Consider the following 23,539-nt stretch of genomic DNA (forward strand, 5'->3'; position numbering starts at 1 on the left):
AAGATGTTTTGGTAGAATTATTTTGTGATTTTTGCAAAGGCAGTATGTTTTGCAGAGTTGTAGCAATGATCTACCCAGTAGGTTTTTTCTTTTCTCATAGTACAAAGGTGGTTGTAGTTAAAGAACAGGTATTTATGATTTCCTCATTGCCATACTAAAATGGAATATATCTATTTATACAGAAAGGCTAAAGATATTTTCCTAACTGGAACAAACCTGCAGTGTGGGGGTTTTTTACTTTTATTAGTTGGGGTTTTTTAAATTACCCCAAATTTATAACTGCTTATGTGCATAAGCTTTAGTTTGGTTGTAATTCAGCAAACTCTGAATCTGTATGCAAACATCAGTGTTCAATTCATCTGAGGTGTTGTAAAGCCAGAAGAAGCGATTGTCTCTCTCCTTTGCCCATCCCCCCCTCCTCTGGTTCCCCCTCCCAGCTGCTGTGCTCCTGTCCCCTCCCTAACAGCAGCTTTTGCAATTGGGGGACCCTTCATTGAGTCCATTGAGCTCAGGAACTGCAGAAAAGCCTGAATTTGGAGTGAAGGGACCAGGTTTGTTTTCTGGGCGTTTAGCAAATTAAGGCAGCTCAACAAAACATCGGAGAAGCAGCAGCGCTGAGATGAGGGATGCAAGGGGAGCGTGTGGCCTCGGAGGAGACGGCGAAGGAGAAGTTCACCAGTGGACGAGCAGGAGCAGCGAGGTGCCGGAGTAGCTCAGCTGATTTGCTGGAACATGCCCATAGTCCTTGTCTTGTGTGATGCTTTACCTTTATAAAACACTTCTATAAATTGTAACTAAGTAATCTTTGTAGCAGCAATTCCTGTGTTTTACCTCTATAGTTGAAAAAAAAATTGGAAGAAATTAAATCCATTGCACAGGCCAGAAAGTGAGTTTGCATCAGGCTGAAGTGTTACAATTGCAGAAACAAGTACTTAACATAATTATGTATTTAATAGTGAAATTAACATTTCCTTTTACCATTTCAGTACTTATTCCCCGTTATTAAGGCTACCTTTAAAGGAGTAGTGCTCAGCATGACTCCTACTTTGAGGATAGACTGCCTTGCTGATTTTGGTGTGATATTTTGCTGCTCTGGAATTAACACTGACCCAAACGACTGGGATTCAGAGCAGAAATTTACAGAACAGCGAAATGTTTCCACTGAAAATGTGAAAAATATTTGCTGTAAATTTTTAAATATGTGAAAAATATTTGCTGTAGATTTTAAAATATCTGATATTTCTTTAAAATCCCTTTCTCAGTTACTGTCCTTTTTAAATCCAGAGCTGGCATTTCTGAACTTCCCTTGCTTTATGTGAGGACACCTCTCTGACTCTTAAGAGGTGGGGAGTGCCATTTCCCTCTCCAATTCTGCAGCAATGAGGGGGTGGATGTCCTCACTGCCATTGATCCAGGTGTGATGAAAGCCATGGGGACAGAGTTGATGATGTAACTCCCACCCTCGTGTCGTGTTGGGTGAAGCATGGGCTGTTCTTAGTCTTCAGACTCCATCACCTTTCTTCTCCCACTGTTTTTTCCTCAAATTGTTTCATGCAGGAGCTTTCTGGGCTTGTTTGTGTGCTATCATCCCCAGAAGAAATTACAAGCTCATAGAAATAATTACCTTTAAATACCAGTGAGCTTTGCAATTTTCTGCTTAGAAAGAAACAGGGGTAGTGACTGCAAAGCCCGGTTTCTCTCCATTGTATCGTTAACGCAAGGTATAAACTGAATTTTCCCCCAAACCGTAACCCTAACCAAGGAGAGAAATAAATCCCTCACTTGAGTGGAGCAACCTGGGGTTAGAGGGGTTTGGAAACGGGTGCTGGAGGTAGGGATGTGGTGGCAGCACGGCTGCTGGGATGACAGCCCTTCCTCGGCTGCTAATCCAGGCACTCGGTGCTGTTAATCCAAGATCTCGAGTGGGGTTTTGCAGCAGGGCTAGTCTCATTCAGACTGACACAGCTCAAATGGAGTAATTAAAGTACACCAATTTACACCCACTGTGAGGGTGAGGCGGGTCCTGGCCGGGCTGTAGGTGTCAGTGGTAGCCAGTGGAGTAACCCTTCCACCTTGAAGTCCTGAGAGCTATAAACTGGTACAAAAAGGACAAGAATAGTACATTAAAACGTCTTGTCTACCTTCACCTGCCTCAAGAGGAGCCATTAGCTCCATGATGTGTAGCTTTAGCAGGGGTGTAAAGTCTGAAGCCAATAGCCCCCACTGGCTTTAGCGGTAAGATGCAACTGCGTCATCTGCAAGACAGCAGAAGAGCTGGGGGTCTGTTATCGCTCTCTGATTCTCTCCTCATCCCCAAGGTTGTATGACTTGTATGGCTTGGGTCTATAAAGGGCTGAAGTGAAATATAACTAAATGCAATAGGAATGGCTTATTTTCAGTTTACTAACCCGCCAGCTCGATAACGAAAATAACCCAAGAGTTCACCCTCGCATTTCCATGAAGATTTAATAATCCTGTAGTTTGGGGAAGGGACTCGTTTTATTAAGATTTCATTTTGCACAATAAATCACTGCATATTTTCTGATATGCTATGAAGTATAATAATAAATAATTAAAACTAAACTACCCTTACTTGTCAAAATAAATGATTTATCATAGTTTGGGATATAGCATCTTTGAATTTTTTATTGTTTGATTCCCAGAATATTATAATTTCCAATCAGTGAAGTTAATGAGGCTCCAGCGTACTTTTCTGCATTTGTAACAGTTACAGCTGTGTGAATGTATATTTTACACAAATATTTATGGTTAGCGCTTTCCTGTACCTTTTCAAGTTTATACCTTTCTCATAAGTGTTTATGGTAGGAAGTTACGAATCTTTGGGATGACAAATTTATTCAAATGAATTATCCTTCTGTTTCTATACTTCATCTAGCAGCCTGGAATCACCCAGTTGTACAAGAGAAAAACTGAGGTTTCTGTTGAAAAGAATAATTCCTATATTGTGAAAACAGAAATACTTTGGAGTGTTAAATTTAAAAAAAAAAGTGAGCGAGAGAGAGGCTCGTTTTAAGGTTTTAATATTGATTCTAACTTTGTGGTTTCATGCCACTGGTGTATCCAGATGTGTTTATTAGCTTTATACATTCAGTTCACATTGGTTTAAAAAAAAAAAAAAAAGGTCTAATGGGCTTTGTAATTTGGGTTTCCTGAAAAAAAAGGGTTTTTTCACTTTTAAAAGAAAAAGAGAAGTACTTTGGTTAGGGTTGGTTGATCCTGGGTTATTGTATTTTAATCTTGAGGAGGAGGAAATAGATTTGAAAAACAGACTCAGATAGAGGTATCCTTAGATTTTGGGAGTAATAACAGAAAGAGAACGTGGGACTCTTTTTGGTGGACTACATTGTGAAAGCTATAGAAAAAGAAGTCATTAATTTTTTTTCTTCTGCATCTATGCCATGTTATCCCTTTGGAAAAGCAAAACGTTTCCATTGGTTTTCTTTCCGTCTTCACAGTGCTGATAGTGCTCCCAGATTTCTACTACTTTTTTTTTTTTTTTTTTCCTGGGGGAAGAAAGTCAAATATAGAAACTTCTGTTATCAATAATACAAGAACAACTATTCTTTCTAAAATACATAACCATTTATTAAAGCATCTAGACTGCGTCAGTGCCATTTGTTCCACAGAAATGTAGTGTTAGATTTTAAGATCTGTAGAGGACGGGTTAGTGAGTTTAAGCATTTTTTGGAACCAAACTACCACTAAAATACATAAAACAGTGTCTGCTATAGAAGTAGAAAGAAAACCTCACCAGGGCATTTTAGCAGAAATGCTGTTCTCAAGATTATTTTTTTTATTTAATTGGGTATGGAACCTTCCTGTCTCTAACAAATCACATTGGAAAAGGGTTTGAAAAGATATTCCGACTAAGTGAGATTGCTATAAAATATGTATGTTTTTGAGCAGCAGATGGAATAAATTCTCCTCTTTCACTTAGCAACACAAATGCAACACAATATAGGTAGTGCAAGTGCTGTGCAGGAGGGTTTTGCTCTGACCCACCAGTGGTAACAAAACCAGTGTTGAGGCAGTCCTTGTTTTTATGTTTCCATGAAGAAGGGTATTTGTCTTGACATGACTCCTTCATCTGCACCAAGGCTAACACCGATACTGCCCACAAATGCTGCCAGAGTATTTGCTTTTTATTTCTAACTCCCTTTGCAATGAACTAGATGCTCTGCTATCGTGGTGTGCCATAGCTCTGCTGAATTCAGCAAAGTTATGCTGTTTTATAGCAGATGAGGTCATTCACTTAATCCTGTGATTTCACTATCTGTAAAATGGGAATAATAACATTTACTTTATAAAGTGCATTGAGATCCTTGCATGGAGAAGTGCTGTATAAAGGCAAAATATGGTTAATATTATTTTCATACAAACACAGGAGTTTCCTGTAAATGCTTAGCTTTCAGTTGGGAATACATTTATCTGGCAGCCTTTCAGAGCGCAAAAGAAAGTGCAATAGCCTGAAGACAAGAATGAAGAGAACCCAACCTCTTCTGCTTGTTGGAGTTTTTTTGGTTTTTTTCATGTAATTCTCCATTGCTGGAAAACATAGGTGCCAGAGCCCTGCAGAGTCTTTCATGTCACAGATTTTCTGATAACCTTGTTGTTCTGTGAAAGCAAGGGTCATTTAAAGGTTTGAAAATAAATTCTTACATCTCAAAAGTTAGAAAATTAAAGCACATTGAACCAGTGTGCTTTAATTGTTCTCATACTCCAAGAAACATAGCTTTTGCAGCAGCTTGCAAGTAAGAGTGTCAGCTTCAAGCGCTTAAAACCAGGCATGGCGATTACTTCCATAACCAGGCTCATTAACTTCAGCAGAATTACTTGTGATAATATAGACTCCTAGCCCATAGGAAGATTTTGCCATGTATAGCACTGAATTTAGCGTGTAATAAGGAAATATAGTTTGGCTGGTGGAACTTTAAGGGAAAGGTTATACTTTTTTGCTTGTAAGTATCACATTTTGCTATTCACACTACTGGTCTTTGATCAAATTAACATTTTACTGTAAGTAGAAGAGCACTCAGTTCATGCTATTCATTATCTTGTCAGGAAACAATGAGAATAATTTAAACTGGATATATTGTGTAAGGCTTTTTTCTTTTTTTTTTTTTTAATCGGAAAGCACACGGCAGCATTGTGATCATGACCTACTGGCTCCACTGTGATCAGTACAATATTTACATGCTATATTAAGGAGAATGAAAGTATTTTGAAATATTTTGTTACCAGGGAGGTAGCCCTATGCTAGAAGAACAGTGGTATAGAAAGTAGGAGGAACTGTATGATTGAACTATCCAGAAAAATAGCGGTTTTAGACAAACCTGGATTTGCATGATCTCTATCAAGGCCAGTAGTGTGACTGTCACTGGTCATCATGGGTTTTCTAGGCTGTGCATGGTAGATTTGGAAGTAAGAAACCAAGAGTTTTAGCACTGACTGATGAGAAGCAACTGTACTATGGCATACATATTTCTTAGCTGAAGCGGGATAGTTTCACACAAAGAGAAGGTTGTGTGAACTTTCTAGTGGCTCCAAGTTGTGCAAGATTGCTAGGTTTTAGCCATTTTCCATACTGGGCGTCTGTCTCTGGCTGCAGTGTCTTTTCTTATTTCAGGAAAAATTGTTCAACCATTTCTAAGAACGAGATTAGGAAAAAAAATCCATTTTTCCCCACATGTTACAAGTTGTTCTTGCTGTTTTGGTGAGGAGCCTGCTGTGCCCCTATTTAAGAGAGGGAGCTTGGCACTTGATGAGGGAGGGTTTGCCTTTTTCTTAGGGTTGTATCTTCTGTTGCTTCAAGTAGCAAAAGAAAAAAAAAAAAAGCCCCAAGTTTGGCCAGCCTATAAGCGTCTGAGGGGAAAAAAAAAAAAAAAAAAAGAGTTCACACAAACTCAACAGAATCTGGTTTGAATTTGTGGGCTTTGATGTCCGTGCCTGTCCCAAGCACGCTGCAGCCTATCACTGCGCCGGCTGGGTGAACATTAACCGGCCAGGTTTTTCTTCTCTGGGTTGTAATGTAAGGTCCAGTGCCACTTCCACGGGGAGCACCGGGAGGGGAGATGCTCCCCCAGGCTGCCCCTGCCGCGACGGGGAGACGGGCAGCGTCGGCGTGAGAGCGGGACGGGGAGAGGAGGTTTGTGGTGGGGAGGGAGGGAAGGAGGAGAAGGTCCGGGACGGGGCTGCTGCAAGGACGTTTGGAGAAGAAGCAACGAGGAAAAGAGGAAGGAGGAAATCGTGGGGGTAAGACTAATTCTGGAAGTTCGTGTCGTGCAAAGTATGAGCTTGCTTTTGCCTGCCTGAAGCTCAGAGAAGACCAAAATGGTGCTTCCAGCAGCCAGAATGAATTGGGAAGGGGACAAAGCGACAAGCAGAGAGGGGTAGGAGTCAGAGAGGCAAAACCAGAGGGTTTTGCAGGGGAGCAGCGCTGCAGCCGCTGTATGGAGTCCCGGGTGCAGGTGAGAAACGGCCGCAGGCAGCCCGTGCCGCGCGGTGAGGTTGTGGTTGACGCTGCTGTGCGCAGCACCCGAATGGCGATACGCTGGGGGCTTGAGGATCCCCTACAGCTCAAAATGGGGGGTAGTGCCAGGGCGTTCCTAAACGATTCTGACGCTCTTAGGTCCTTTGGTGGTGGAAACCAGACCACAGCCCGTGAGGAAGCGATTAATCCTATCTGCAGAGGAGGGTGGGATTAGTTTGCAGTAAATAAACTGCAGAGGTCACACGCAGAACAAGGAGGACAAAGCAAAATATTCACTCGCTGAGCAATATTCATGCGGAGAGTTGAATGAAGTAGGGGGTCTCGTCAGGAAAAAGCACTAGCATGTTACTGTGCAGTTCCAGCCTGCCTCCCAAAGCTCTGTGCGCAGGGAGTGGCCGAACGTACCCGCAGCCTTGGGGTTGGCTTTTCAAAACTTCTAAGTGCTCGATTTTGAAACTACCGTTCTTTTAACAGGTTTGTGTGTGTAATTTATAATTTATATTGCAATAGCACCCAAAAGTGCTTTCCAGACACTGAACACATTTATAATTCTGGCTCTAAAAAGCTTCCATGCTGGGGGGAAAAAAAAAAAAGAAAAATTGACCAGTATTTCCCAAATAGAATTGCCCAAAGTTTCTGCTGATGTATTTTTAACAATGCATAGTATGAAATCTTGTCTAATATTATTCACGGGATTACAACAGGTGTTCTGAATTGGCTGGGGAGGCTAGGCAGAAAGGGCAGCTGACAGCTTACTGTATATGCAGATGTAACATCTATTAGAAATATCCTCTGTGGTTTGCTTGCATGCAAGCTGAATAGATTCTCAAAACAATGCTGCTGTGAATGGAAGCCATCAGCAGAATTGCTTAAGGCTGCAAAACCCATTACTTATACAGCAGTAGATGCAAGAGCAAGTGCCACAGTGTAGTAACTTGTCCTGCTTTGCTGGAGTTGTTTAGCAGTTATTAGATCAATATACGTACATCCACATCTAATAAAGTGCGGAAAAATAATTTACCTCAATGTGTATTGTTAGCTCAGGTTTTCATCCTGATATTATCCAGCTGCACAAACAACGTAAACTTTCTCTTTTTGTGCCTTTTTAATGCTGCTACCATTTTTTCAAGCACACAATAGGTTATGTCCCATGCTCTGATTATTAGAGCCACGTTACTGTACTTTTTACAACTACATTTTAATTAGAGCTGTAGAACCTAAGCAAAATCATTTAATATAATGTTGTGAGCAAATAGCGCAGATGATGCGTTTAGTATTTGATTGCCGTTAGTTTACTGATTGATTAAACATGCAGACAGACTCTCTGCTTTGGCTAGTGAGTAAGTCAAAGACCATGCACACCCATAGGGGTGCAGGGTTTATATTCGCTATTTTAGATGACTTAGGTTTTCAAAAGGATTAGCTGAAAAAGCAGGGAGTCTGGCACACAGAAATAACAGCAGTTTTGGTGGCTTCAAAATGGCAGTGTGAACTTACTATTCAGTAAAGGAAGGGACCTATCAGTGTAAAGGGTAAAAGTTGGTCAAGAAAAGTTTTGGCCTTGATTGGTGACAGCTCATGGGTTTGGAAGAGTTGGCGATACATCTTGGAAGTGGAGATAGAAAATTATTTTAGCTATTTTCTGCTGAAAGTGCAGCATTATTTGCATGAAGTAGCCCAGGTGAAAAGCAGTGGTTACTCAAGGAGGTAAGCAGTGTGGTTTTATAACAATAAAATACTTTTTTCTTTTTTTAAAAAAAGAAAGTCTGGCCAGGAGGAGTATATACTGTAAAAGCAACCAGGCTTTGTTCTGCTTTTCTTAACAGAAGCTTATACACACTTACAGAAAGGTCTTTGCTGCTATTTATTGCCTGAAGTTACTGATCCATCTGTCTCTGCCCAAACTCTTGTACAGGCAATCTTTCCTCATAATTCTGCTTTTCTCCTTTCTGTTATTATTCAGTATTTATATGGGGATTTTGTGTGGTAGCCAAGTCACAGGCTTATCAGATATTGCGTAAATGCTCAGCAGTTGGTAACTGATCTGTGCAAAATGGTCAGTTTAGGGTTAAATATTGTTGAATAAATAGACCTGCAGAAAGAACAGAATCTAACGATTCATGTTTTGGGAAATAATTACTGAAGAAAGACAGCCCACAACATTGTATGTGTGTTAGAGAGAATGGTCAGAATATCTTTTAATTCAGCATTTACCCGTGAGAATTATTCCCATGAGGAACCTTGCAATAAAATCTGCTTGGTCTATGAGAATAGAAAGAAATTGAATAAAAAGACTCCATTTCCACTTGTATTTATTCAGTCTGGGAAATTCAGTGGGCCGCAGCATTAGTATCAGCAGGGGATTCCTTGCTCCTAGCGTTAAATTACTGTCATAATCGCTCAATTATTTCTTCCTTGTACTGTTTAAAATAAAAATCCATCACATTCTATGTTTTTTTCTAACATTTATTAGGTTGAGTGTTTAGGAAAATCAATTATATTCAGTCAGGCATGAATTGATGAATGTTCTTGTAATAATTGTCAGTTGTTAAACTGAATGTACTTTCTCTTTTCACCCCTTTTCATTTCCTTCAGAGGGCAGAGGTGGCTCAGAGAGAGGCAGAGACCTTAAGGGAGCAACTCTCGTCAGCTAACAAATCTCTCCAGCTTGCTACGCAGATCCAGAAGGCACCTGATGTGGTGAGAGAAAATATTTACTGACTTACAGGTTTCTGACATTCCTGCAGTACAGCTCTTTCAATTTATGCTCACAGCTATAAAAATATCTATTTGGAGTAGTATTTTAACTGAAATGGAATTGTGTTCCTTTGGAATTGCGGTTTGGTTAGACTTCTGAGGGGGTTGGCGGCTGCAGAAGACCACAGGAGGGACAGAGGTCCTCTGCTGCGTGGTGACTGGTGCAGTGATCCATAGCTCTCCGTGGCTGCCGGTCCAGGTGGATAGCAGCAACTCTCAGAAATGATTTGACATTGGTAAGAGCATCAGCAGAGGAAAAATAAAGGCAGCGATGCAGTATAACAGAGTGCCTTGGTGGGCCATCAGCACATGCCTGCCTGGAGGTCACAGCAGAGGCATAGAGCTTCAGACCAAGGGAACCAACTTTCCCCAGATTTGGTTGCGTTAGCAAGGGCCTGCTGCCTGCCCATTTCTGGGTCTTGTTATTCTTAGCGTCAGAGGAACTAGAAATAAATTTGGTATCATTGCAGTTTTCGCTGACTGTATCTGAACTGAGAATTACACCTATAAATCCAATAAAAGAAGCTTAGGAAATTGAGAAAATATCCTGTACTCCTAAAGGTTTGGCTGCTTGTTGCCTTCTCTGTGTATTTCTAAATAAAGCGAACACCACTGTTTGGGGAGGTTGGTAGAGCTGACTCTGCTGATCAGACCTTGCGGGCACAGAGTGCTGTTACAGGACTCCAGCTGGTCCTGGGTTAACAGGTATCACAGATGAGCAGACAGATTATTTTGGGTTTTGTTTGCCAAAGGAGAAATAGGAGTATTTAAATGTAAATATGCAATTAAGTGAAATTTAGTGTACTTCTAAGCAGCAGATTTAACAAACAAAAGAAATTGTGCTCCTTACAGTGCTTTTTTCTTGCAAGCCATGTACATGCTTGAGACCGATATCGGAGAAACACAGGGTTGCCTTTAAAATACATTTGCAGAGAATGAGTAACAAACCATAAGTCCTCCAGGTCTGTTTGGTCGTCTATTAATACAACCCAGTATTTTCTCAGAGAAGTCAAAAGATAGACAAGCAGGCTGCAAAACAAAAAATAAAAAGCCTGAATATCACTTGTAACTGTGAATTACCTGCCTCTTCCTATCTCGTGTCCTAGTCTTATCATTATTTTAACATTAGGTCTTTCTTGTATTTAATAGTACTTCTGCACTTCATTTATATTTAATATGACAACTACTGCAGGATGAAAATGATCATTATCTATCTTATTTCAGACTCTACATTCTAGTCTCAATAGGCACAAGCAGCAGATGATTATACAACTTGTGATGTTTCATGCAAGCAAATTAGAGGTTTTTTCAAGTTAAAAGTATAATTCAGTGTAATAGGAGAGCGTTGTTAACTGCTGTTCGTACATGTAGCTTTCTGTGAGATACAATGGTATGTAGTCACTGAGAATCAAGCTAAGTGTTTAGAAGATATGGAAAAGGTATTTTGTTGTGCCTGTATTTTCCAGAAAAGAGGGTATGGAGTATATTTCAATCTGCTGCAATGTCATCTTGAATTGTAAGGGAAGTGCTTGGGTGACAGCGTCGGTGGGTTGAATTTTCAGCTCTTTCGCTGTAGGATCTTTGATATAATGCTTACGATCGTTGTCTCTCTTGGTAAATGGATTCTTTCCTACTTCACTGGTGTTTTCTGAGGAACAGCCATTAACCTTTGTAAGATGCGTTTTAGGCTTTTTAATGGAATGTGTGTTCATCATTGGGCTGCCTTGTGCTCCCCAGATCTGCACAAGGATTTCCTTACGTTCTTCATGGAAGAGAGGTTCAGAGCTCTCCAATGCATTATAACTATTGATTTCTTAATACAAAAGGAGACAGAAGAGATGGTACAATTAGTCTGTATTATCTTTTCTGAGTATATCTACCTTCTTCTTAACTTCTCTGTCCTCTCTTATTTCTTGTCCTATTGGAAAGTGAGTCTAGTGAGGAAGTTGCAGACTTGAGGACAGGTTTTGCAGCTGTGGAAAACTGGAAGAAGAAAGATCCTGATTTAGGAAAGGGAATTTCTGAAAGCAGAGACCAAAGGGAGAATGGCCTTGTCTTACAGCTGTCACATCTATCTTCATCCCCATGGACGATGGGGCTTTAGTTGCTAGCAATAATATTAACAGTGAACAGTTTTCATGCAAGGAGCAAGTTCATTGGAAGTAGCAGTTTGGGGCAATTTTTGACAATTTTGCCTGAAACGTACAGCATACATACGAAGAGCCAAAGGCACATGACTCTGCTGTTCCTGATTAAGAAATTCTGCTCCATTACTTCAGAATATTTTATCTGATTAGTATTTTGTAAGCACGGATTTTGATAGTTGTCAAAGCATTTGGACTATTAATAATAAATAGCTCTAAATAGAATCCTTTGACTTTTGTGGCTGTATCTTTCCAGTGCACTTATGAAATAGGGAAATTTATTCTCTCCATTATCCCTATTTTACCAAAGAGCTGTCCTGGGGAGCAGAAGGGTTCATCTTCCAGGTTCACGCAGTCAATCACGGGAGTCCCAGATTTAGTAATTGTTTCTGTCTCTCCCGCCACCTGCTGCCGTGTTTAGTCCTTACCTAACTGTCCTAAATTCAAGCTTGTTGCCTTTTTTTATTTGTGTGGTCTAATACTTTTTTTCACATTAGGAGCAGGCCATCGAGGTCCTAACACGGTCCAGCTTGGAAGTAGAACTAGCTGCGAAGGAGCGGGAAATCGCCCAGCTTGTAGAAGATGTCCAGAGACTCCAGGGCAGCCTCACCAAGCTGCGGGAGAACTCCAGCAGCCAAATCTCACAGCTGGAGCAGCAGCTGACTGCCAAGAACAGCACACTTAAAGTAAGACTCAGTTCTGTGCTCAGCAGCTTTCGAAGGATATAACTGACGTACCAATATTGGGGTTTACTGATGCAAGCTTTCTGTGGTTCTGAGAGGCACCGTAAAAGCCACTGACTTCTTCAGGGTGCTGTTGAGTTCTAGTTTCTGTGACATTTTATTCTAAGCGATCACAGTTTTGTTGAAATTTAATTTACCTAGTTCTCATTGTTTTGAAATTTGAAATTTTTGAAATTTGTTTTTGCAGAACTTAGCTACCTTTAGAATTAAACCCACCAACAAAACCCAACATATATTTACCATGGATATGTAGTGAAATAGCTGAACTGAAAAGGCACAGAAAATCCTTCTTAGGTTTTAAAACTTTTAACTCCCATTCTAGTGACAGGTATTGCAGATTTGTCAGGAGTGTTTATTGTGCTGTGGTCTGTCTTTGAATTTGCCTGGTACCCTGTCTAGTTTTCTCCACTGGAAAAGGGCAGTGTATCATTTAGAGCATAAAAACAAGTAAAATGAAAACAGAGAGAGAAGGCTTTTTAGTCTTAATAACCATTTAATTATTTTTTTTAACTGTATATTTGCTGCAGAGTAATTGCCATTTATAATTAGCGGTCCAGTCCTATATTCACTTGCATACCAGTACCACTGCACTAAAACCAGATAAAACAACAATTTTGTGAGTGACCCTTTTACCTTTTGCTTCAGCAGCTTTACTTTCTTTCTGAGCTAGCCCACACAGTTTTGATCTATCAGTAAGCATGAGAAATGTTTCCTGATGTGTTATGAATCAGTTTCCTGTAACTCCTGTCTCTTTCATTGTTCTACCGTCTATGAGCTTCAAAGTGTAAACAAGATAAATTTATCTATTCCATTAAAGACTTCATAGTTTTGCAGGTTTTATAGTCTTGAGAGTTTTTTGAAAGCAGGAGGCTGATAGTACCCACTTAGCTCTGACTGTGGCGTGGGTAGCTTTCCTCTATCAGAATGATTTAATGTTCAATTGAAACTCTACAAATTGTTCTAATTCTGACATTTTTTAGCAGTTACTAGTTTTGCTCTGGTGTAGCATAATTTATGTGGAGAAACGTCTGTTAGGGATGAGAGCTGAAGTGTTGCATTCACTATGCTTTCTGCATGTTTTAAGACAGCCTTGCAGAATTCTTACGAAAATTCAGTAGAGCGAAGGAAACCTATTAGTTTCCTATGTTGACAGTGTTGGTCTCTGCCCATCTGTCACCGTGTGGGCACCCCTCTTAATGAGGGAGGAAGGAGCTGGCCTGGTTTTGAGGGACACATTTTGCTGGCTACACCCATGATTATGGGGAGGTGGGGTGGTTATTTTTTCGTAAAGCCTGATAGAAAATACCTTGAGTCCTTGCACTTGACAGATTTTCTTGGAATAAAGCATGTTCCTGGTGAGGTCAGTATTAGTTTAGCCATTAACTTCAAAGGGAATAGGATCATAGAAATGACAGAGCAAGTCTTTGATTTTCATTTCAGTAATCTCCTTCCATTTTCTCACAGGCTTGCCCAGCTAATGCTCTGTATTTAGGTTCCTGTTGATAGTGTCTGATGCAGTGACTCTGTTGATAAAGTTTTAGTCATTTCAGCCCTCTTTAACCTTATTTGTTGCACTATAAAAATACTTCAAAGTACGTACTTTTACCCCAAAATGCTGGGAAAAACTGTGTCTGAGATCTGTTGTACAAAGAACGAAATCTCAGTGGTGATATGTTGATCTCATGTTTGATTATAGAGGAATTGCTTTTAAAATAACTGAGATTGTAATGGTTGCCTCCACAAAAAATGAATCACAGTTTCACAAATTAAAGCAGTGTTCTCAGACCATATCTTGGGGGAATTCTTTAATACCCTATGACTTAATGAAACAATACAGAAATACTTTCAAAATTATTGCTTCTTTATCTTCATCTGATCTAATAATCAAAACATGTCCTCTAGTAACAAGACTTTTCTCACTATAATTATATTAACCCTTTGTTGCTGGGAGTTAGAGCTTCCATGCTACGCAGTTAAAATACAACAGTGCTAGTTAGCAAAGAGATACATTAAATAATCTGAGTTAATTAAATATGGGCTTTTTAGTTTATCACTCTAAACTAAACTACGACATTAATCTAATGGGTTTTTTAAAATGTTTTAAGCCCCTTAATACAGCCCATGCTATTTACCTAAGACACTTTAGTTAATAATACAGTAATGATTTTTTTGTTAAAATAACATAAGAGGGGACCCAATCTGTGCATGCTTTAACATGGGTTCATTCATACAACAAATGCAATACGATTCCTTAACATGGAATATTTGCAAAGTTACTGTGCAGAAATGCCACCAGTCCATTCCTTCTGTCCTCTGGCTCTCTGCATTTTTGTGTGTTGGAGGACGTTAGAATATATTTTGTCTGAATTAACCAGGTTGATATTTAGTGCAAGATATTAGTTCCTCCAGATTGTCTCACAGCTTGAACCTTTGTTATACCATGTTCTGTGCATTTTACAGGGTTCTTTGAGACAATTACCATACTAATACATTTTAAAACAGTCATTGACTGGGAAGATGCCAGGTGCCTAAATGGTCTGCTTATATACAGGCATTACATTCTCAGTTGTTAGTTTATATTGTTTAGTAAAGTATACACTTAGGTGCAGATTTTCCATGGCATCAATCTCTGGTTTAGGTACTTGGGAATGATGGATGTATGTATTTTTTATACAATTCAAAGTAAAATATTGCTGGTTGCCATACTGCTAGAAAGCATACAAGTACCCGAGAGTCCAAAACAGCTTCATTCTGTCAACATCGGGTTTTTTCCTTCTTTTTTTCTAACTGTGTTTTGTACCTAAAATTTCCAGAAGTACTTTCAGGGTGTAGCATATCCCTATACAGAATTACATTTAATATAGATTGCATTAAAATGGGAATCATTAGCTTTTCTGTATTTTATATCTGTTTCTACAAAAGGCTTTTTTCTTAGTGTATCTTTGCGTAAGTAACTAACATATTAATCCAGGATATTGTTTAGTTTAAATTTATTCCAGTACTTTTTATACTGAGGACTAGTGTAAATAGCCAGCTATCCCCACTGTAAAAACTAATCTGCTGTAGACCCAAAAATGTTATGAGTCAGAGTTAAGGAAGAGATGAATTGTAGTGTATCTTTGCTTTAAGCTATAGAGCAGCAAAAAGCAGTTAGAAGCAGCCGGCAGAGTGACATGGCCAAAGAAAGCTGAAAAGTGTGTGTGGTGTTCAGCAGGGTCCTCCCATTGCCTGTGTCGAGTTTTGAAGCTGTCAGTCATGATGCTGAGTCTCCTCCCCAGTACCAACGGCTCTCTGGCTCACTGCTTTCATTTAAAGATCCCTCTCCAGTCTTACTGAGTCTGATCTGGTGCGTTAAAAAGTCTAGTAACTCTTTTGCTCAGCGTTGAGCTGTAGCTTGACATGCTGCTTAAACCTGTGGCATGTTGTAGGTAGCCCTCCTTAAAACTTAAGAGAACTGAAGTGACACCTTGGGCCCTGGGATTATGTAGTACATTTGCATAATGAGATTTCAACACATGTTGGAGGTTATCAAAACCTCAAACATCTTTAATATTTGTAGGATTTTCCTGGTCACATCAACCAGGATTTTCCTGGTTATGTCAGTATACGGTTTTTTAGTAGGGCTAAAATACATGCAGCGCTGTGTCTGCTGTATAAAGCAGTCAGTACTCCCTATAATTCCAGTTAGTAACTGGAATTTGGTAAGGCAGGACATGTCAGAAGAAATGACTAAAACTTGCCCTGTATTTATTCCAGGTGAAAAAAACTGTTTTAGCTGAAGTGGACTTGGGGTTTTTTTTCTTTTTAACACAATCCAAATGACTGCACAAGTTACTGATGGCTAAGGATGCTAAGACACAAGACCTTTTAAAAAGCTGCTCGTTTCATCAACGTCCCGTAGAGTGCAAATTCCACACTTAACAACAGTTTCTGCTTTCCTGCAGCAAGCGGTGGTGGTGATCCATTAAGAGTTGCTTGTTGAACAGCTGCCAGAGCTGGGCCCATGTATTACTGCCAGGAGATGCCTCTTGTCAGCAGTGACTAAGGATTGTGGATTATGGTATCAAAAAGCAGGAGCAGGAATTTAAGAGGGCTGTATATTGATAACATGGATGTCCACTTTGTCACTGCTTTTTAATGTGCGTACTAATGGCAAGGCAGAAATGTCAGCAATGCATAAGCTGGAAAGGGCACGATAGGAAGTCCTTTAGAAGATGGCAAAACAGCTGGAAATCCAACAAAGCCCCATCATGCTGCTATTGTCATCTGAAGAAGCCTCATTTAAATTATTAAGGTGGCTCAGATGATGGAGTCACTAATCTGTGAGGGCTGTATTGCATAGCTGCCTGTACCCACTGGATGGCTTTGAGATGGGTGATACCTACACACTGGCTTACTTTGGGAAGACAGCATGAAGTTGAGGTTCCCACTTCTGATTGTTTGTCTGTCCCAGCCCTGCTGCTCATGCACCCATAACTGTGCTGGTGCAGAGCTTTGTGAGGCTGCATTTTAAACAGGTTTGCTAAAATTATCCAAGTTCACGGCAGCCCTTCCCTGCCTTCCTCCTGCATTCAATGAGCAGCCCAGGAGTGAGTGTAGGATCTTCTTGAATTCACTTCTCCGCTGAAGGCAGCCTCTCCTGGACATAAAGCCCTGTTTTTCTTTTTCATGTCATATATTTCTTTCCTTTTCAAAGTAGATGCTCTGTCTTTGAGGGTGGTACACCCTTGTGTTATTTCTGTTTCCTGTGACCTTTGGGATTCTGTGCCAATTTTAACACCAAAAACTAAGTGAAGCAGAGCTAGCCTGAACTTACCCGTGGAAGTTGCAGGCCAGTAAGTTCTGTTCTTTCTTTGCTTAGATCAGGTGTGCCTGTACTAAGCAAAGAAATTATTAGTGAGAAATTAATGTGGCTTCTGCAGGTGACGTTAACAGCATCGGCCTCCTGAAGCATTTTTCCCGCAGTGATGAGCACTGTTGTTGGGAGCAGGGGCTCTTGGGTAAGGTCCAAATGTGTGGCATTGCGTTACGGATTGTGTTAGGAGGTCTTTTTCAATGTTTGTGGCATCTTCACACCGAAGAGAAGCCATTGAGACTGCTCCAGGTCAGGTAGACCTGAGCAAAAAGACCTGCTGAGGTGGTCTCAATGTTTCATCTCCGATGTGTAATCATATTAGTTATTGCAATACGCAATGCTTGTGAAATGACTTGGTACAAATGTTTTGTTTGGGCATGAGGCATTGTAGAAGTCTAACAAGCCTAAGGCATTCCAGTCAACAACAGCTTCAGTCTTTTTTTTTTCCTGTAGATAAGGTTATCAAGAACTGTGGTATTAAGAATACAGTATGTGCCAAAGCATCCTGCTTGTTTACTCAATTTATCAGTTTCGTAAAAATTTCAGCTGCCGCATTTTTAATACCTTCTTCCCTGATCTCTTTATTGAACACATGACAGTGACATTGCAAACAGCCGAACTGGGACCTACTGAATTCTGTAATGCTTGGCACTCTGTAAACAAAGGAGGAGTGAGGTATAATTGTGTTTACATTGAATTGGTTATAGTTTGTTTTCTAATATATGTAAATTGGGTATGAGTCATTAACCCTCACTTGTGCACTGCTGTATATATGGAATAATTTAAAGATGATTTTGAAAGCCTGCAGAAAAAATCTAAATAATTAAATCCATGTTCTTTCTTTTAAAGCAACTGGAAGAAAAACTGAAAGGACAGGCTGATTATGAAGAGGTTAAGAAAGAATTAAAGTAAGTATTAAATGCTTACATAATTTTTTCACAAACTCTAGGGTTAACAATGCTTGTTAAATGAAGCCACAAATCTGTGTTCTTGGTACAATACAGAATTCAGCAAAACCACAAAGGCAGGAAAATTGGGAGTATTGGCAAAAATTGCATCCAGAACCAGTGCAACTGCTGTAACTGAGAGTAGTCCTTTTTGTTGCAGCAGAGTATCACAATAGTAAATAATACAAGTGTTCATGAAGAAAAGGTGCTAAAACTATCGTTCACCAAGGGTAAAAAGTTTGAAAATCTGTGGTATTTTAGGTGGAACACTCTTTAAAAAATCCCAGCCAACAGCTGAATGTAATGTGGACCAAGAATTTAATGCAGGGCCTTTGGCCATAATACCTTTTCTGTGCCTTTGCCAGCCAGTGTTCAGCACTTACCATTTTAATGCTGTACTTGTTTCACTGTATATTTTTGCTAATATATTGTGGTTTTAAACTAAAGCCACAAACAGCCTCTTCCTATTTCAAGGGGTGTTTTTAAGAGACTTAAAAGAGCCTCATTTTAAACTATAACAAGATAAGCTGTCAGGTTCAGAAGAGAAGTTTTTTGACTGGAAGTATGTTTAATGTCAAGGTTTAAATAACTGCAAGAAACTCCATCTCTTCTTTCATCATTCTGGCATTTTTGTGTGTATTTTAAGAAGACTGAAAAAAATGTTACCTTGTTTAATGAGGTATTTCAGATGAGGCTGGTAGTCATGTGCTTTTGTTTACACGTCCCTGGAGAATATGGAAAGCAGGTTTGGTTTTGCAAGCCCAGTGACTGCCCAGCCCCTGGTGCTATTATATTCAAGCCACGCTGGCTGTGGTTCTGGTTCACTGCCAGCTGCAGCACACCCTGATGTAGGTATATAGTTTCAGTCAGATGAAATGATTTGACCATTTTTGTGGTCATTATACTTGAATATTAACTGGTCTCGAAAAAGTGTCATCGTTTTAGTGATACAGGTAAATATGTCCATGTTCTCTCCTGAGTTAAGGAAACTCAGCTTCAGATTTCAGCCAGTTTATGCCTTCATATGTAAAGTAGTGAATGGGAATTAAGCCACAACCTTCCAATTTGCTACATGAGTTACTAAATGTGGATGTGCCGAAACAGCAAATGAGTTTTAAATCCTACCTGGTTTAATGACTTGACTTTAGATAAGAAACTTATTTAGATCCCTGTATTCCTGGTGGTAATGCCTTTTTTTTTTTTTTTTTTCTTTTTTACAACACTGACTTACATGAGGGCAGGGGTTGGAAGGCAGATAAGAGGTCCAGGAGAAGCCATGACACAGGAGTGTTCATATGGTGCTTCCGCCTGTTCCTGTTATTTCGAGATGAGCCTGCAGTGAAATAGATGGGAGAACCTCTTGGAAGTGGCCCTTGTTGGGTGCCAATAAATTAACTCTGTTCTCCTGGCTGTTATAGCTTTTATATCGCCTAACTTGTGGGTAACAATTTTTATCTGGGCAGGCTGAGTTTGGAGGGACAGCCAGCTAGCTTGTAAGGTGGCCTGGGGTCCATACACCATCCTGCTGGATGGTGGGAGGCATTAAGACCCTCTGTGAGAGCACTGAAGATGGTTGCAATGCTGCATCATCACAGCAGCTCAGTCATGCCACCCTCTCTGCTCCCATCTGGTCCAAAAGATGTGCATCACCTGAGAATGACAGTCTGATCTGAAGTGAAACTATGAAAAGTCTATTGCTGTAAATCTGGTATCCCTCATACTGAATCCTACTATGCCTGCCTTTGTGCCCTGAAACACTGACAAAAATGAGCTGCTTGTAATGTGCCTAATGCACCAAGAAAAAAATTATCTTGTCAGTAAGGAAGAAAGAGAATAAACTTCTCAGTTGTTTTGGCACTGACGTATTTTCCTTAATCCTCCCAAGAATGTTAGAGGCATTCTAGGCTGAGGGATCTCGATATCAGCCAACTTCTAACCTTGGAGGAACTTAACTGGATCCACGTCAAGATCTGGGGTGGGAGGATTCCTTGCTTTCTGCATTGGCTTTTGTGCCAAATGGCTTTTAAACCTATTTTTGAGATCTGAGAGCTCTGTATGTCCTTTCAGTTCCCTCTCGAGTAATACGACTGTGCTAACCGTCCTGCCTTTGCAGTTGGGATCATACGAACAGAAAGTCGAGCTGTCCCAATGCACACCTTGCTTTAGAGTAAGATCTTTCAAGTCATCTTAGATGTGCAGATTCAAGTCACAAGATCATTCCTTTTAAAAGCAGATAACTGATCTTGAGCAGCAGATTGAGTTGAGATCTCATGGGCAAAGATATTCCTGGAATCCAAAGGGGAAACATTTTGCTTCCTCATATTCCTGAGGAAAATGTCTCTTTTGTGACACATTTGGAGAGTCATTTTTGACATGTTTAACTTCTACATTTTTTGAAAAATGAACCTGCTGTAGTGAATATTCCTCCAAGGGCAATTCCAGATACCATCAGCCTGGTTTTTAGTATATTTTGGGTTCTAAGCATATAGGAAATTAGCTGTGAAATTGCCAGAAGGCTGTTTCAGGTAGCAAAGAATCCACTCGAAGTAGGCAGAGGTCAGTAAGTTTCCAGCCAAGGTTTGAATACGCATGCCTTCTCCAAGCTCACTGAAAAATGCAGCTGCTGCAAGGTTCAGGATCCTTTCTGAAGGTCCCAGCTGGCAAGAGGTGCTCGGAACCAAAATGCATTGGTAGAGCAACCTGTGCAAGTGGAGGGCACAACAGGATCAGGGCTTTAAAGCCAGACTTTTGGTGCCGAGAACCCGATACACACACTAAATACGTTCAGGCTTACTTTGCACTTCCAGCTGGTTTCAGTCTGGTTCTGTAGGCAGCACGGTAGTGGTCAGAGCACATCACACCCTCTCCTTCGAGAGCATGCAGCTTCTTTTGGTTTAGTCTCATCCAGAAGGAATGCGGTTGGTATGCTGCAGGACTGCTCTGCATGGGAAACTGAATTATGGTAAGTGGGGACTATTGGGAGACCTGCGCTGCAAGTGTACTGCTGATCTGAATTGAAATGGGAGAAACACCTGTGACTTGCCAGGGGAAGTTTGCCATATGATAATTTGCTGTTACAAATTGGTTTTTTAAATTCAGATGGGTCTCCTTATTTGGGCATCATGAGGACATACATTACTACCTGTTGCCCTTTCAGAGGCCATACCCTGCAGAATCCATGGGAGGATGAAAACAGTTACCTACCAGTGGCTGGGGTTTCCCCGAGATGAGACTGTATATTTATCTCCCCCAGCACCTTGGAATCCTGGTAGACAGGGCTGTGCCTCTGAAGAGGTGTCCCAAGAAACACTTGCTTTCAGCAGTGATTAGCAACCTGAGTAAACGTACCTGCAATGTCAATATAATGTCAGGATCTCTCAGAACTCGAGCCGTTAATGCACAACCTCTCTCCTTGACTGACACGACTCCTTTAATAGCAGAAGAGGAGAGCTTTTGCACGTGGGTGAGCAGTTGTGCCCACGTAAAGCAGTCTTAACAGCATTACTTTATGTGTTTGTGTATTGGACAACGGCTCTACCTTACAGCGGTTTCTGCCAGCAAGAGGTGTCGTCCAGCGATGTCATATGATGATACTGACAGCCAGAATTTTGTGACTTTATTAGTTATTAGATTTGTAGGAGTGCCTGTCAGAATTAACGCTGTATGCAGTGAGTATGCATAGATGCAAGATGCGTGAGGTTTCTGTCTCAAAATGATTTTTTTTTCCTTGGATTTGCTATGACTTAGAGTGATCTTGAATGACTCACTGAAACCACTGATTTCCAGAGTGTCACTTAATGGACATCTAATTCTGGATTAATGCACAGAGGTTTATAGAGGAGCTGGACACCATATGGTCTGAGGCAGTTAGTGGATGCTGGGTGCCTGGCTGAGTCCTAGTGGCATCCAGAACTAGTTCCTATATCTTAATATTGGCCTTCTGCCTTTTTTGACTCAGTTTCCACATTTAATACATGATTAAACATATTCTCCCTGCCTCACAAAGTTCCTGGTGCTTTGTACATGAAAAATGCTGTATAAACGCTATCTGTATCTGTTCATGTATTTTTCTTCAACAAATGAATGTCGTCTTTGTACAATGAGAAGCTGGAATCATTTATTGCTTCAGTCTGAGGAAGTTAACGTCCTGCCTGCAGCAGGCCTATTTAAAAAAATTTAGAAGACAAAGCACAGTAATAAGTTTGTATTCCTGTAAGATTCTCATTTGCCAGACAATACAACTCTAACTGAAAGACTTTGAAGGGAGACATCCTTTGACTGCTCAGTATTTATATAAAATATTGACAATGAGACTATCAGATTCTTCTCTTAATGTACTTATAAATATTTGGATCTTTCAAATTTCTTAAGAAATATTGTGCCATTTTGTCTTCCCTTTGCCATAGAACTAGGAGGTTATTAAAATGAAAAACTGCCTTTTAGCCTGTAGTGTCTTGGTCGGGAAGATTATTTGTGCATATTTTCCTTGCTATGTGAGCTGCTGTATATTATATAAAGTACTGTAACTGTGGTGGTGATTCCCCTGCTTTGTTGCTGTGCTACAACTTTCTCATTCCCTTCAAGCTTCACAGATAAATTTATATCACTTCTGACAGCTTAAAATGTTATATCCTTATTAACCTTTAAATTTACGCTTTAAACTGGCCTGGTGGGATTGCATATGGAATGATTTAGATGACGCTCGAGAAAATTTTCTTATCCAATAACTAGTTTGAATAGTTATTCTATATTCATTATGAGACTGTGTTACTGCAAGGAAAGTTGTTATCACTTGTAGTGTTGCTGGAGAGTAGGAAATGATAATGTTAATGCTCATTAGTGGGGTTGTTATGAAAAGAAGAAATAGAAAATAATTTTTTTTTCTGCCTTCCACAGTATATTGAAATCCATGGAGTTTGCACCATCTGAAAGCTCTGGTGCGCAGGTACTGAACCTACTTTCGTTTTCTTACTTACTTCAGCAGTTCAGCTAATTAACAAAAATTTTTGTCTTACAATTCGTTGGTGTTGGCATGGACAATTTCCTGTTGCTGTTGAGACATATGGGTTGATCACTGTTTTCCTGATGTTTTCTTATTTAAAAAGCTGAACTGAACATTTTTTGCCTGTTAATTTCTCTTAAGTGGTCAAGGACAAAGAATGACGTTTCAGCTGTGCTGGAGTGGATAACCATAATGTTGTGAAGTTGAGTCATTTAAAGATACTAGAGCTGGTGTACAGCTACACTGAGATTTGCATGTTTCTTGTACTGACAGTACGCTGAGCAAGGATTTTAGCATTTTTAAGTCTTTGTTAGCCTTGAAAATAATGTTCACAAAAGAAAACAAACCTTTGAGTACTGAGAAAACAGGAGAAAGCTCTGCTATTCCAGCAAATTAATCTTTCTTCAGTTTAAAGGTTATGAATTAAATTCCTGCTTCTGAAATCTGAACTGAATATCAATATACTGGCATTAATTTTCAGTATGGTTTTTAATGATCAAGGGTTAGCTATTTAGTGGAAGGTAAATGGCAGGTTTCTGTGACTGATTTATTTTTTAACAAACTGTTTATGCTGAAACAC

At 40.0% G+C, this 23,539-nt stretch overlaps 1 protein-coding gene across 1 annotated transcript in view; it reads left to right on the plus strand.

Annotated features, from left to right (window-relative positions):
* Positions 1–23,539, plus strand: part of CUX1 (cut-like homeobox 1) — a 204,359-nt gene that overhangs the window by 136,740 nt on the left and 44,080 nt on the right. The window contains exons 10-13 of the mRNA XM_010573901.1: positions 9,107–9,211; positions 11,910–12,098; positions 17,860–17,918; positions 22,854–22,902. Of these exons, the coding sequence (XP_010572203.1) occupies positions 9,107–9,211; positions 11,910–12,098; positions 17,860–17,918; positions 22,854–22,902 (402 nt within the window). The remainder of the gene's footprint in view (positions 1–9,106; positions 9,212–11,909; positions 12,099–17,859; positions 17,919–22,853; positions 22,903–23,539) is intronic.

Source organism: Haliaeetus leucocephalus, unplaced genomic scaffold, assembly GCF_000737465.1.
Source record: "Haliaeetus leucocephalus isolate CR32 unplaced genomic scaffold, Haliaeetus_leucocephalus-4.0 Scaffold395, whole genome shotgun sequence".
NCBI classification, from domain to species: Eukaryota; Metazoa; Chordata; class Aves; order Accipitriformes; family Accipitridae; genus Haliaeetus; species Haliaeetus leucocephalus.